The sequence below is a fragment of the Diceros bicornis genome, chromosome 15 (assembly GCF_020826845.1).
Source record: "Diceros bicornis minor isolate mBicDic1 chromosome 15, mDicBic1.mat.cur, whole genome shotgun sequence".
Lineage (NCBI taxonomy): Eukaryota > Metazoa > Chordata > Mammalia > Perissodactyla > Rhinocerotidae > Diceros > Diceros bicornis.
In genome coordinates, this window is record NC_080754.1 from 63,217,762 (window position 1) to 63,231,402 (window position 13,641).

The following is a 13,641-nucleotide window of genomic DNA, read 5'->3' on the forward strand; positions in this document are numbered from 1 at the left end:
GAATACTACTCAGCCATAAGAAACAGTGAAATCCAGCCATTTGTGACAACATGGATAGACCTTGAGGGTATTATGTTAAGTGAAATAAGTCAGAAGGAGAAAGTCAAATACCATATGATCTCACACATAAGTAGAAGATAAAAACAACAACAAACAATCACATAGAGACAGAGATTGGATTGGTGGTTACCAGACGGGAAGGGGGGAGGGAAGAGGCCTAAAGGGGTGATTAGGCACATGTGTGTGGTAATGGATTGTAATTAGTCTATGGGTGGTGAGCACGATGAAATCTGCACAGAAATTGAAATATAATGATGTACACCTGAAATTTATATAATGTTATAAACCAATGTTACCGCAATAAAATAAAAACAGAGACTCTTCAGGTTGAAGAGGAACACCCAACAGAAGATTACCCGGTGTGTGAGAAAAACCTCACCTTGGCTCCTCCCTCCAAAATGGCTCTGACTTCACATATGAAAACTTAAACACCCAAGGAAACTGTCAAAGAGCAAACAGAAGAAGTTAAGATAAATTTTAAAAGTTAAGATATCCTCCAAAGTATGTTTGGGATTATAAAAGAAGAACAAGCTATTATGACAAAGAAGCTATTAGGAATTTGAGAGTTTAAAAATATGATTATAAAAATGGTTCCATTCATGTTAAAGATATGTTTGAATACACACACATGTATATGGATTTAAATGCATTGAATAAACGGCTGGTAGGATTACAACAGTTCCCTCTGGAGGTGAGAGTGGAGGGTGTAAAGACTCTTATTTTACTTTATACACTTATATATTATTTAAGTAGCTTACAATGTGAATGTATTTATTTTCATGTGTGTAATTAAAAAGAACAAAATTCACTTAAAATGATTTATAATTTGTCAGTTACTAATGAATATGTCTAAAGTGGTTATATAAAACATATTTTCTAATTTAGGGACCTTTATAACCTACTTACACTTTAATTTTATTAGCAGTCACCTCCTCCTCATTTAACTAATAATTTGAGCAATAATCAGCCTATGACCATCATAAATTACTAATTTGTAAAGCTCTCATTTCACCTGTTGGTAACATCTGACACAGCTGACCAATCCATTCTTGGAACATTCTTTGGTATTGCCTTCTGAGATATAACGTTCTGATTTTCTTCTTACCTCCCTGGTCATTCATGAGAATTTTTGCCTGGCAAGCAGGTGGCCTGGTGGCATTCCAGTGTCAGAGCATGATCCACTTTTCACATGATCCTGGATTGAACAGGCTGGGTTTACTTCACTCATTCATTCAATACACAGTGCTTGTTGAGGGGTGATTATGTGCCATGACTGTTGGGTGCAGGCACTAGATATTGGAGTAACAAAATTGATAAGCTCCAACAGCGCTGTTTCGGTAATTTCAGGTAATGTAAGTGCACAAAAATATAAAACAGGCTTTTGATAGAGTGGCATCCCTGAGCAGATGGCCTCTGAGTTAAGATCTGAGTAACAGAAAGGAGCTAGCAATGCTAACATGCTAACATCTGGAAGCAGGGAGATCAAGGACAAGCCCTAAATTCTTGGGAGTGAGCTTTACAGTTCAAGAAACATGAAGAGGGCTGGTAGCGGTAGACAGAATAATGGCTCCCAAAGGTTTTCATGTCCTAATCCTTGGCATCTGTGAGTATGTTACCTGACATGGTAAAAAGGACTTTGGACACGTGATTAAATTAAGAGTTTTGAGATGAGGGGATTATCCTGGATTATTCAAGAAGGCCCAATGTAATCACAAAGGTCCTTATAAGAGGAAAGCAGGAGGGTCAAAGTGACGAAAGTAGATGTGAAGATGGGAGCAGAGGGTGGGATGGTATGACTTGAAGATGGAAGAAGGGCCACAAAGCAAGGAATGCAGATGGTCTCTAGAAGCTAGAAAAGGCAAGGAAATAGATTCCCCTCTGGAGCTGCCAGAAGGAACACAGCCCTCATGACATCTTGATTTTAGGACTTTTTACATTAGAAGTGTAAGATGATAGATTTGTGTTGTTTTAAACCACTAAATTTGTGGTAATTTATTACAGCAGCAATAAGAAATTAATACATTAGTGTGTCCAGAGCCTACTGAGGATTTTGGATTTTTGCAGAAGGCAATGGGAAACTATTGGAGGAATTTTGGCAAGAGAGTGAACTGATTTGATTTGTTTTAAAAGGTCATCTTGGCTGCTCCATGGAGAATGGACCGGAGTGGGAGTACAAGAGCCATCAGGGAGAGTAGGTGGGCGGCTGTGCGTCCACGCGAGTGAGGAGTGACCGGTTTGGTGTACGGCTATAGTGTGGAGATGGAGGGACATATATGTTGGGGGGTCAATCTGACGGGATTTACTGGTGGAGTAGATGTGGCTGGGGAGGAAGGGGACTGGAAGGGAAAGGAAAGAATAAAGGATGGGGTTTGGGGTTTTTCAGCATCAGGATAGACAGTTGAGAGTCAGTAGAGGATAGTGACTAAGTGCCTAGACTTCAGATCCAGACTGCTGGGGTTCAGATTGCAGCACTATGAGGTAGTAGTGATGTCCCCTTGGGCACACAACTTGTCTCTCTGGTCTCAGTTTTCCCAGCTGTAACAGGAAATAAGGATGGCTTTGAGGGTAGCATGAGATAGATAAGGTGTTACCTGTTAGTATCATTATTGCATTGGTGCCATTTATTGAAGTGGGAAAATCTGTCAAAGAAATAGATATGGGGATGAGGGAAATAAGAAACAATGCTTTTGATCTGTTAGATTTGAGATGTCTTTTGGACAGCAAAGTGGAAATATGAAGGAGGTGGTTTGAGAATGGCTATTTCATACACAGCAGTGAAATGGTACGGACCCTTGCCTTTCAAATTAGGGGGAAATATCCAATTATTTCATCTTATTTCCTTTGCTTTGATTGGCAGAAGCAGCAGGGGCCTTTCTGAAGGCTTGTTCAAAGCGGGTGAAGAGAAAGGATTAACACTATTTGCTGAGTAAAAGGAGGAATGCAGTGTTTAAAGAGATGTGGGTGTTCTTTCTGTTCCTTCCAATTCCTCCCATCCTAATGAGGGTAAGGTGGGTAGACCATAGAACAAGCGGCTTAACTGGCGTGGGGGTGGGGGCTGACCTGGGGAGAGGAGGTCTTGGGATGGTAGGCAGGCTCCCTGGGGAGCAGGCTTTCTTTAAAAGAAAATGCAGCCAAGATTAATTGTCCGCATAGTTAGCAAAATAATCACTAAAAGGAGTTCTACTGCCCTGCCTCTTGATTTGGAAAAGTGTGTATAAGAGTCTGAACATAGAGTGAAAGTTGTGGTGGGACTGCTGAATCTCAAAGCATTTTTAAAGGTAACATTTTTGTTTGATTTCAAAGCAAACTATAAAACGTGGAAAATACAGGAATACACAAAAAAGAACATCATAGTTATATTTTGATATATCCTGATAGTCCATTTTTTCTAAGTAATGTGTATTTCTTAACGTATTTTCACTTAGTGATATATCCTAGACATTTTCCCATGTTGTTACGTGAGACATTTATAGATAATTATTAAATGGCTATGTAGTATTCCAATTTGTGGATGAACCATAACTTATTTATTAATCCCTTGTTTTTTAGAATTTCCAAATTTTTCATTTTTATAAGTAAGGTACTTTGAAATTCATGTAGATAGATTTTTCTACTTATACACAATTATGTCCTTAGGATAAATTTTGCTAGAATCAAACTTGCATAATTTTACAGCTTTTAATGCATAAAGACTCATTGCCCTCCAGTAAGATTATACTGATTTATAATCTCAGCAGTGTTTGTAAATATCCATTTCTCCACTTCTTAGCTAATACTGGGTATTATAACCAAAAAAAAAAAAATTACTAGTTTGATGAAAAATTGTCTCCCTGCATATTTGGCTTTTTGTACTCTTTCCTTCGTGACTCACCTGAGCAGAGCCTTTGCCCACTTTTCTAATGGCATGTTCATCTTTTCCTTATTCCTTCTTTTCTAATGTTTTATTTGGAAATACTTTCAAACTTACAAAACGTTGTAAACATAATGATAGTACAAACAGCACCCAAATAATCTTTACTCAGATTCACTTATTAACATTGTAACTCATTTGCTTATTTCCTCACCCCTCTCTCTGCCTCTCTCTCTCTGTCTCCACAAACACACACACACACGCACACACACACACACACACACACCCCACACACAGTTTTCCTGAATCGTTTGAGGATAAGTTATATACAACATGATTCTTTACCTCTAAATATTCAGCCTGCCTTTCCTCAGGACGGTGACACTGTACATAAGCACAGTAGTCAGTGTCATACATTTACATACGATACTTTAATCTATCATCCATATTCCAATTCTGTTAGCTGGCTTTTATAGCGTTTTCTCCTCTAGTACATGATCCAGGTAGGGTCAGCCTACTTGGCATGTGTCTTTAGCCTCCTTAAATCTGGAATATTTCCAGTCTTTGTCTTTTTATAATATTGACATTTTTGAAAAATTCAGAACCCCTCATACTTTTTTTAAATAAAAAATTTTTCATTTTGTATTGGTCTGATATTTCCTCTTGATGGGATTAAGGATATGTATTCCGAGCCAGAAAACCACATAGGTGGGGATGTGCCCTTCTCAGGGTATCACATCTGGAGGTGCATGATCATCTGCCCTCACTGGTGATGTTAATTTTCATCACATAGTCAAGGTATTGCTCAGTTTTTCCACTGTATTATTCCTGAGGTTTTGTTCCCTTCCAACTAGTAAGCAGTCTATAAAAGACGCTTTACATGCAAATGCTCTGCTTCTCATCAAAATTTATCCCAAGGTACAAGCATCCATTAATGACTTTTGCCTTTTCCAATCTTTACTGCAGTGGTTGCTAAATGATGATTTTTCCCCCTCCAGTCCTCTCTCCTCATTCACTAGTCAGCACTCAGCATTCTGCTTTAAGCAAGAGCCTCCCTTCTTCCTGCTATTTATTTATTTTTTATTGGTATGGACTCGTGAACTCCTGTTTTTTTCCATGGTTTGTGATTTATTACTGTACTTAATTATTGTGGTACACAGATTGTCCTAGCCTTAGCCAGTGGGAGGCCTTTCAAGTGGGCTCCTGTGACATTGGAACATGATCCCATCATATTTTATAAGCACTTCCTTAGTTTTTGGCATAACAAAATGTTTCAGATGTACCTACTCTGCCTCAGCCTTGGAATCAGCCATTTCTCTGGGGAGTCTTGATTCCTTTGAATGAGAATGGTATTAGAGACCAAGGTCTAGGCTCTAAGCATGCTCGTGTGCTACTTTATTCTGGTGACGGTTTCATGGGCTTAGACATATGTCAAACCTATCAAACTGTATGCAGTTAATTGTATGTCAATATAATACCTTAATAACTATTTTATTAGGTAATAAAGGAAATTGGGTAATAAAGGGAATAACACGTTTTACAAAGACACTTTTTACAAAAGTAAAAGTAAAATATAGTGTTCAGGGATAAAACTTGGGTAATAAAATTCCAAAGAAAATCAAAGTGATTACCATAAAATTCACGAGAATGGTTATTTTAGGGAGGAAGGAGTTGGCTGTGACTGCGACCAGGGATGTGAAACTCCTAGGGTAGCTGGTAAGGTTTTATTTTTTGACCTGGATGGTAGTTACAAGAGTTTTCTCTGTATAATAATTCATTATATAATTGTTTTATTCAATTTTCTATAGCTTACAATTTTATATTTTACAATAAAAAAGGTTTAAAAATAAATGAATGTTGTTCATGTTCATGATGCAAATAAATTATTATTTGTTAGAAGTTAAAGTCATTCTGAAAGTAGGGCAAACCCATTGATAATCTAACTAATAAATTTCATTGTACAGCTTATCAACTATTTTAAGGTACATTCAGATAATGACATTAATGAGCAGTCTATACAAACTTAAACTGGAATATTAATTTTTCTTAATATATTAACTTCTTGAATATTGTTACAAAACCCAATCATATAAGATCAAGACCAATGTTTATTTCAGTTTTAGAATTTTCATTTGGTTGTTTTTAATGGTTTCTATTTCTCTGCTGAGATTTATCATCTTTGCACTAATTAGAGTAGATTTTCCTTTATGTCTTTGAGCAGAGTTATAACTGCTTCTTCAAAAATCCTTGTCTGCTTATTTTCAATATCTAGGTCATCTCAGAGTCGGTCCCTATTAACTGTCTTTTCTCTTGAGAATAGGTCATGCTTTTCTGTTTCTTCCTATGTTGAGTAATTTTTATTATATTCTGGACATTGTGAATGTTATATTATAGAAATTCTGGACTCTGTTATATTTCTCCAAATACTGTTGGTGGTGGAGGTGGTGGTGGTGGTATTGCTTTAAGCAAGCAATTAATTTGGTTGGCCTCAAACTGCAAACTCTGTCTCTAGGGCAACAGCTCAAATCTCAGTTCACTTCTTTTATCTTTAACTAGGGCTGCATGGAGTCTGCCCTGTGCACATGTAGTTCAGGGGTCAGCCAGCCACGTGGGCAGAGTTTATCTGCAGTGTCTGGGACCTCCTCTCTCTGGCTCTTTCCACTTCAGAGTTCGCTCTTCACTTTCCAGCAGCCATGGTTGCCGCAAATGTTGTCCTCTAGTTCTTCAGGCCAGAACGACTTGAGCTTTCTACCAGTTTTCTGTCAGAATTTTAGTTCCCCTGCATGGTGCAGACTGGGGCCTGCCCTCAGGTTTAAAAATCATTAAAAACAAACAAACAAACATAAAACTGGACCCCATGCTGTCACCTCATTCCAAGTGTCAACTTCCATCCAGAATCTTGCTGCTTTGGGTCACTTTCCAATGCTTTCACAAAATGGTTTTTCTTTTCTTTTCTTTCCTTTTTTAATGTTGTCCAAAGTTTAGGCTTTTTATTTAAATGCAGATCAGTCTGATAGGAGATTATTTGGCCATTATAGAAGTGGACTGAATGTTTATTTCCTTAGAGAAATAATAGTATGAAGAGGCTGAGAAATTTTTTCTGTGGATGAATAAAAAAATGACATAGAAAAACACATTTAGTTGGACTAACAGATTAGGTGATTTTTTGGCAAAGAAAAACCCTTTGACTGTATATATCTAATTTCAAGGAAATCTGCATATATAATGACAAATAGAATATAAAGATAAGAAAAGTAATAAAGGGAAAACATGTTTTAAAAAAAGGAAAAGATTTATACTTCAACTATTTTGAAATAAAATATTTGAACCTCTTTTGTATTATTTTAGGAATAAATCTAATGAAGCTGATGACTGTCAAAGAGAACTTAGAAAATTGAAGTTTGAATCCATTCTTTCTGAGTCACGGTATACATTGCAAATTTTTTAATTAATATTTTTAGTAATTGAATTTGATACCATATTTTAAATAACATTTTATTTAAAATGTACTTAGCTTTTCTTATTGTATTATTTACATATACAATACATAATTCAAGTTTATAAAATCTTAAAGCTGTTCATTGATTTTGCCTTCACCTAGATGGAAAAATTTTAATATCACAGAACTATTCATTTTTTAGCATTCTTAATTTCTTTAAGTTATAGTCTTCCATTTCAAATGAGATTTTCATATATCTTTGATAAACATAAAAATATAGTATCTAATGCATATTGGTGGGGGTTTTTCCCCTATTCCATTTCAGGCACACCAGATTGCTTAAAGAAAAAGACGACTCTTTAATGGCTTGTCAACAAATATATAAAGCTTTACAAGAGGAACTGACTGCAAAAGAAAGGCAAGGAGAGGACATGAGACGAAGAATGACCCTTGCAGAAAGTGAGCTGGAGATGACCAGATCTCTTCTGAATCGGACGAAGGAAGAGGCTGTAACACTGAGAAGTGAAAGGTGCGGGCAAGAATGATGTCTTCAAAATGTTTTCTGTTTAAGTCAATATGCAATATACACTGGAAACATCAAGGTCCTTCATATTATAGTAACAGTGAAATCACAGCATTAAAGATGTATTTCACCTGAAAGGTCATCGCATCCCCCCCCCTCCCCATTTCACAGGTGATTAAACTGAAGCCCAAACTGGTGAAATGACTCCCTTCAAGGCACACAGTTAGGGAAGTTAGAGGTGGAGCCCACATTGCATTTGGTGTTAGATTTTTACTGAAAAGAGTCAAAAAGACCAAATGTGGTACTTATACTACTGAATATCACTTGGACCAACAATTGGTGGATTCTATCATTTTCCAACAGAAAAACATCTTTTGATATCACTTTTTCCTTTGTTTGGCTTCTACTTTTCTTCTCTCTTTGTTATTTGTCAACACCTCTTATTGAGGTCTCACCACAAGCAAAGATCCCTCTGATATTGAGGTAGTGTCAAGACTACTAAGAAGCGTATTCGTCTAGCCTTCCTACATCTTCTTTGCTGGTTAATTTGTCTTTAAATTAACCTTATCTATACTTAATGTCTCAACCCTGCTTTCTTTCTTTTTGTTTTCATTGCCTGGTATGTCTTTACTCATTCTCTCTGAGTCCTTTTGTTTTAAATGCATGTCTAATACATGGCACAAATTTTGGGTTTTTGTTTTATTGATTTTTATCAAATACAGGAGTCTTTAATAGGAGATATTATCCCATTTACATTTATTGATATAACTTTTATATTCCAGAAGAACACAAGTTCTATAAGGGCAAGAATTTTTGTCTCGTATTATTCTCTGTGCACAGAAGGCACAATTGCCTATTTGTTTTTCATTCTTCCTATAATTTTTTTAGTTTATTTTTTATTTTATTCATTTCATTTTATGAGTATTTGACTGCTTTCTAATTTAGAAGATTTATAATCTTTTTAAAATTCTTTATAAGGGCAGCTATTTGCTCCCAGAGGAAGAGTCTGGGTGGGGGGCTGTGGGAGTAGGTAGCAGGCAGCTTACAATTAGGTTCATTGTCTCAGAACCTTCTCACCAACACTCTGCCCTGGGTCATATCTGTCTCTTCGCCAGGCTAACAGGAAGTCTGTCTAGTTCACAGGGAAACAAGTCTTGTCTCTGGTCCATCCTGGGATGATATACGTTTACTTCTCTCTGGTTGAATAAGATGAACAGCTGCAGAGCTGATCGCCACCCCCCATTTCTTCCTTGCTTTGCCACACCAATGGCCTGCTTCTTGCAAAGATGATGTACCGTGTAGTTACGTGACTCTTCATTCCACGTCACTGCCTCTGACCGTTCACCATGACGTAGCTGCTCAGCCTGTAGCATGTTAGAAGCAGCAGTTTATAAGCAAGGAATTTGCAAGAGCCAGGCTTATTATTAAGAAGCTGAAAGATTGACCATGTATAAGAAGAGAGAAAAACTATAAGTACAAACAAAAACTTTAAAAACATTGCAATTTGGGCCAGTATATAATAGAGACGAATCACCCTACAGACATCAGTAACCCTATACTTATAACGTGGGTTAATAACTAATGGCCGTAATGATGATCCTGAGTCAGAAAGATTAAAATGAGCTGTATACTCTATATAAAAGGTACAGAATCATACATCTTAGGACACGATGAAATAAATAAAAGTTTTAGAAGTCTTCTGTTTAGAACTTTGGTTATCTGAGCAATATTCTTATATTCCTATATTATCTAGAATACCCATTTCCAATGATGTCAGATTAAGTGGATTTATCTGTTTATCCAGATGAATGCTATCTCCTTCATAGTAGTCATTGAAAAGATCCTGTCTTTGTTCAAACGTTTCTGGAACTCTTTTCTGAGCATTGGCTTAAGTGCACATGTTTTAGAACACCCTCAGTATGATGAATCTTTGTCCTTTAGGAATGAATTTGATTTTTAAAACAATCTCAATAGGTCCAGTGAAAGCAAGTTCAGTGCATATGATGGGAAATCAATCTGGGAAATAGCATTTGGGATCAAAAATAAAATAAAATGTTTTCTTTTTTTCCTGTGTTTCATAAATCATCTCTGGCGGCAATTTGAAGAAGGCAGTTTTATGAATATTTTGAGGATTAATAGCATCATTAGAATAAATATAGAGCTTTCTTGGGGGATTGCTTTGAAATAGGACATACACCTGGATGTATATATTTTACTATGTTTTTAAAAAATGTAGTATGATTCTAATCTTACCTTCTGTTAGAAGAGTTGAATGAGAAGGGTAATTTCTTTAAGTTTTCAGATAATAGAGATATCACTGAACTACCTCCTCCTCCTCCTCTTCCTCTTCCTCTCCTCGCCTATCCTTGCCCATGTGCCTGCTTTGCTCTCTAGACTTGAGTCTGTCCAAAAGCATCATGGCTTTCTTAGTCATTTGGTGGCGCTAAATTTGCTGACATGATGCCTGTCACATAATAATAATAACAATGTGCTTACGGACCAGTAAGTTATCATATATATATAGTATTAGTCCCAGGCACAAGCTTGTCTTTTCCTTTGTCCTGGGCTGCTTGTCCTCTGTTGTATCCTCAGAGTCGGGCACAAGTATCTGCTCAGCAAATAGTTGTTGAGTGAATGAATGACTTGCTTTGAGTAATTCAGTCAGTCAACAATTATTTGTTGAGCATTTTCTATATGCCACATTCTACATACCTGGGGATACAACGGTGTATCTGGAACATCCTTGTCCTCATGATGCTTACATTCTAATGGAAAGGCAAACAGGAAAAAAACCAGTAGAGAACTAACTGGAATAACTGTACATTGCCATGATGGATATGAAGTAGGTAAAGGGGTGTGTGGGGGACACTGTAGAAGGGTGCCTGCTTTGGGAAGGGTGGTCATAAAAGTGACTTCTGAGATGAAGCATAAAGGGAGACAAGTACATGTCACTGGGCCAAGAGCCAGGGAAGAGCTTTACCAGCAAAGGAGCTGGGTGAAATGCCCTTATGCGCTAACAGGCAGCCGGCCTGCCATCATCCTGCCAAACACTCAGCTGTTGACAACACTCGCAGACCCTCAGAGCTGTATCAGCCCCTCTTGGTAAATTCCAAGGAAAAATATAGAAAAATAGTTATTGTGATTTATTTGCCGTAGCATGATGAGATGAGTGAAGAGCGTTGTTGGAGGAAAAGTTTAGCTGTAACCAAAGGTAGGTGCCAGTTGCTTGTATGTCAATTATTCTGTGAAATAAATAATATATGTCGGTAACTGTCTGTCTGTCTACCTATTTATCTATGTTAAATGAAGTTTACTTAATTGCTCTCTGTCCCTGCAAAAGTGCATCTTTTAGCCTGTAGGGAACATTTTATTTTCCCTCCCCACACACATAACATTAACTTATTTTTCAGTTTGCTGGTCCTCGCCTCTTTCTCATTTGTGTGTTTTTTTTTTTTTAACTTGAAAGCTCTAAACCCTCATCCCAGAAAAATATACACAAAATCTACCAAATGATTTCGGGAGGTTCATGGAGTTTCCCATTCTCCTATGTATGATGTGAGCCCATGATGAAGCGTGCCTGCCTTCTCATGCTCTCTCTCTCCTCCCTCCCTCCCTTCTTTCCTCGTCTCCCTCTCCCTTTCCCTTTCTCCCTTTCCCTTTCTCCCTCTCCAGCTCTCTCCCACACACTCCGCGGGTTTCAGTCATGGGGAGCCCTCTACGGGCTTCTGTGGACAGGATCTGGTCTTGTCTTCACACTGCCCTGAGCGAGATGCCGTGCACCGTTGTTTGGTGCTCTGTGGAAGGAATCAGGGGCCTGAAAACCAGCCTGGACTCTGCCACTTGCCACAGAGGAAGAGGCTCATTTTTTTTGCATAAGTATGTTATTCCCCCCCCCACACCTTACCAAGCCCTGTGTTCCCAGGTTAGCTCCCACCCAGAGGGAGCACTTTTTTTAATTCACCAACCCAGAGGAGAAACCATTTCAAATTTGCCCAAAGGCACTGGCTAGCAGAGCAGTGGCCCTCACCTGGGAGGCAGGCATCACTTTCCACATTTTCCACATGAGGAAATAGGTTAAGCAAGGCTAAATTTCTTGCTCAGGGTCGCATAACTGGCAAAGACAGAAATCAAGCTCCGTTATGTCTAACCTTGCAACCCATTTTCCCTCCACCGCAGTTTGCACAGTTCCCTCAGCATTTGTCTTGAAGGCTCAGTTTTGTCAGCTTCTCTCGGCGTGACTTCTCTTTCTCAACCACGTTGTAACACTGAGTCTTCAGAGGACTCCCAGCCCTGCAAAGAGCAGAAGAACCCAGAATGCCCCTTTGTGTCCCTTCCTCTCCTCTTGCTTTCTTACCCACCCCTCCGCTCTTTCTGGATTCTTCCGTTCACTCAGTAAATATAAGACGGTGACTTTGTCTTCTACTCTTCAGTGCCTTGGCAAAATCAGAAGTGGAGCTGTATCTTTAGAATGAAAATAGAATAAAAACATTACACGACATTCTAGCAGAAGAGAATCTTAGTGTTTAGTTGTTTTAATGAGGTTTGCCGTATTTTCATGAAGGCTAGAAGCAGTGAGAAGTGTAGAATATAAAAAGGGATTCAGAAGCAATGTTTCAAGGGTTCTGTTACCTTGTGGTAATGTGGTTTAGTATGAAAAAAGTGGACTTTGGGGGCCGGCCTGGTGGCGTAGTGGTTGAGTTCACACACTGTGCTTCCACAGCCCGGGGTTCTCGTGTTCAGAGCCTGGGCGCGGACCTACACACCACATGTTGGCCATGCTGTGCCGGCATCCTATGTACAAAATAGAGGAAGCCTGGCACAGATGTTAGCTCAGGGACAATCTTCCTCACCAAAAAAAAAAAGGGGGGGGGTGGGGGGACTTTGGAGTTAGGCAAACATAAGTTTAAATCCCAACTTGACCAGTGTTGAGTTTGGACAACTTAACCACTTTAAGGGTCATTTTCCTTGTCTGAAAAATGGGCATATTAATAATTGCTATCATCTTGTGAATAGTAAAGCATCTGGTATTGTGCCTGGTAGGTTGTAGGTGCTCAGAAAGCGTTAGTTCTCTCTTCATTTTTCCTTAGGTTGCCAACCCCTTAAAGCACTGTATCTTATTAATTTGTATACCCTGCACTGGTGATGTAGATATTCAGTAAATGTCTGTGGGATTCAATATTATCTGCTTTACTCTTAGACTTGTAAGATTAGTCTGTGGAGTGATTCCATTTGGATGCTGTCCTATTAGTTTAAAGCAGTATGAAATGTTCTAAGTAACTTCATTCTAAAATAACAAACCTTATCAGGCTTATTTTTCCAAGACTCACCTCTCTCTGATTTCCTACCCATCAACAGCTCTGGGAACAAGAGGCTTGCCAAACTTCCTGTGATATCACAGACTTACTGCTTTTAATGGAGGCAGGAGTTGTGGCAAAATCTAAACTATCTCTTTGACTGACAGTGTGAAGACGTCTGTAAAAGAGCAACTTGTGACAGAATTTAAAGCTGTCATTGGCATTACGGTTTGACATTTGTTTGCAGTTACGTTTTTAACTACAATTAAGGGAATCTAGATTTTTGCATGTATGTGAGAAATTAGATTCTCATTTTCTTTTTGGTGTAAGAATTTAAAAGTTAAAGTTTTAAAAATAGATACTCTTAATTGCACGTAGATCCTAAGTTGTCTATTGTACCAACTCCAAAACATTATTTTTAAAAACTATCTGGTGAAATTGCAGGGTGGAGTGCTGCCGACAGCCACATCTCCCT

General features: G+C 38.2%; 1 protein-coding gene across 1 annotated transcript in view; it reads left to right on the plus strand.

The window, feature by feature from the left end:
* Nucleotides 1-13,641, plus strand: part of LEKR1 (leucine, glutamate and lysine rich 1) — a 185,409-nt gene that overhangs the window by 126,066 nt on the left and 45,702 nt on the right. Inside the window, exons 8-9 of the mRNA XM_058556444.1 lie at nt 7,259-7,336; nt 7,675-7,878. Coding sequence (XP_058412427.1) covers nt 7,259-7,336; nt 7,675-7,878 — 282 coding nt within the window. The remainder of the gene's footprint in view (nt 1-7,258; nt 7,337-7,674; nt 7,879-13,641) is intronic.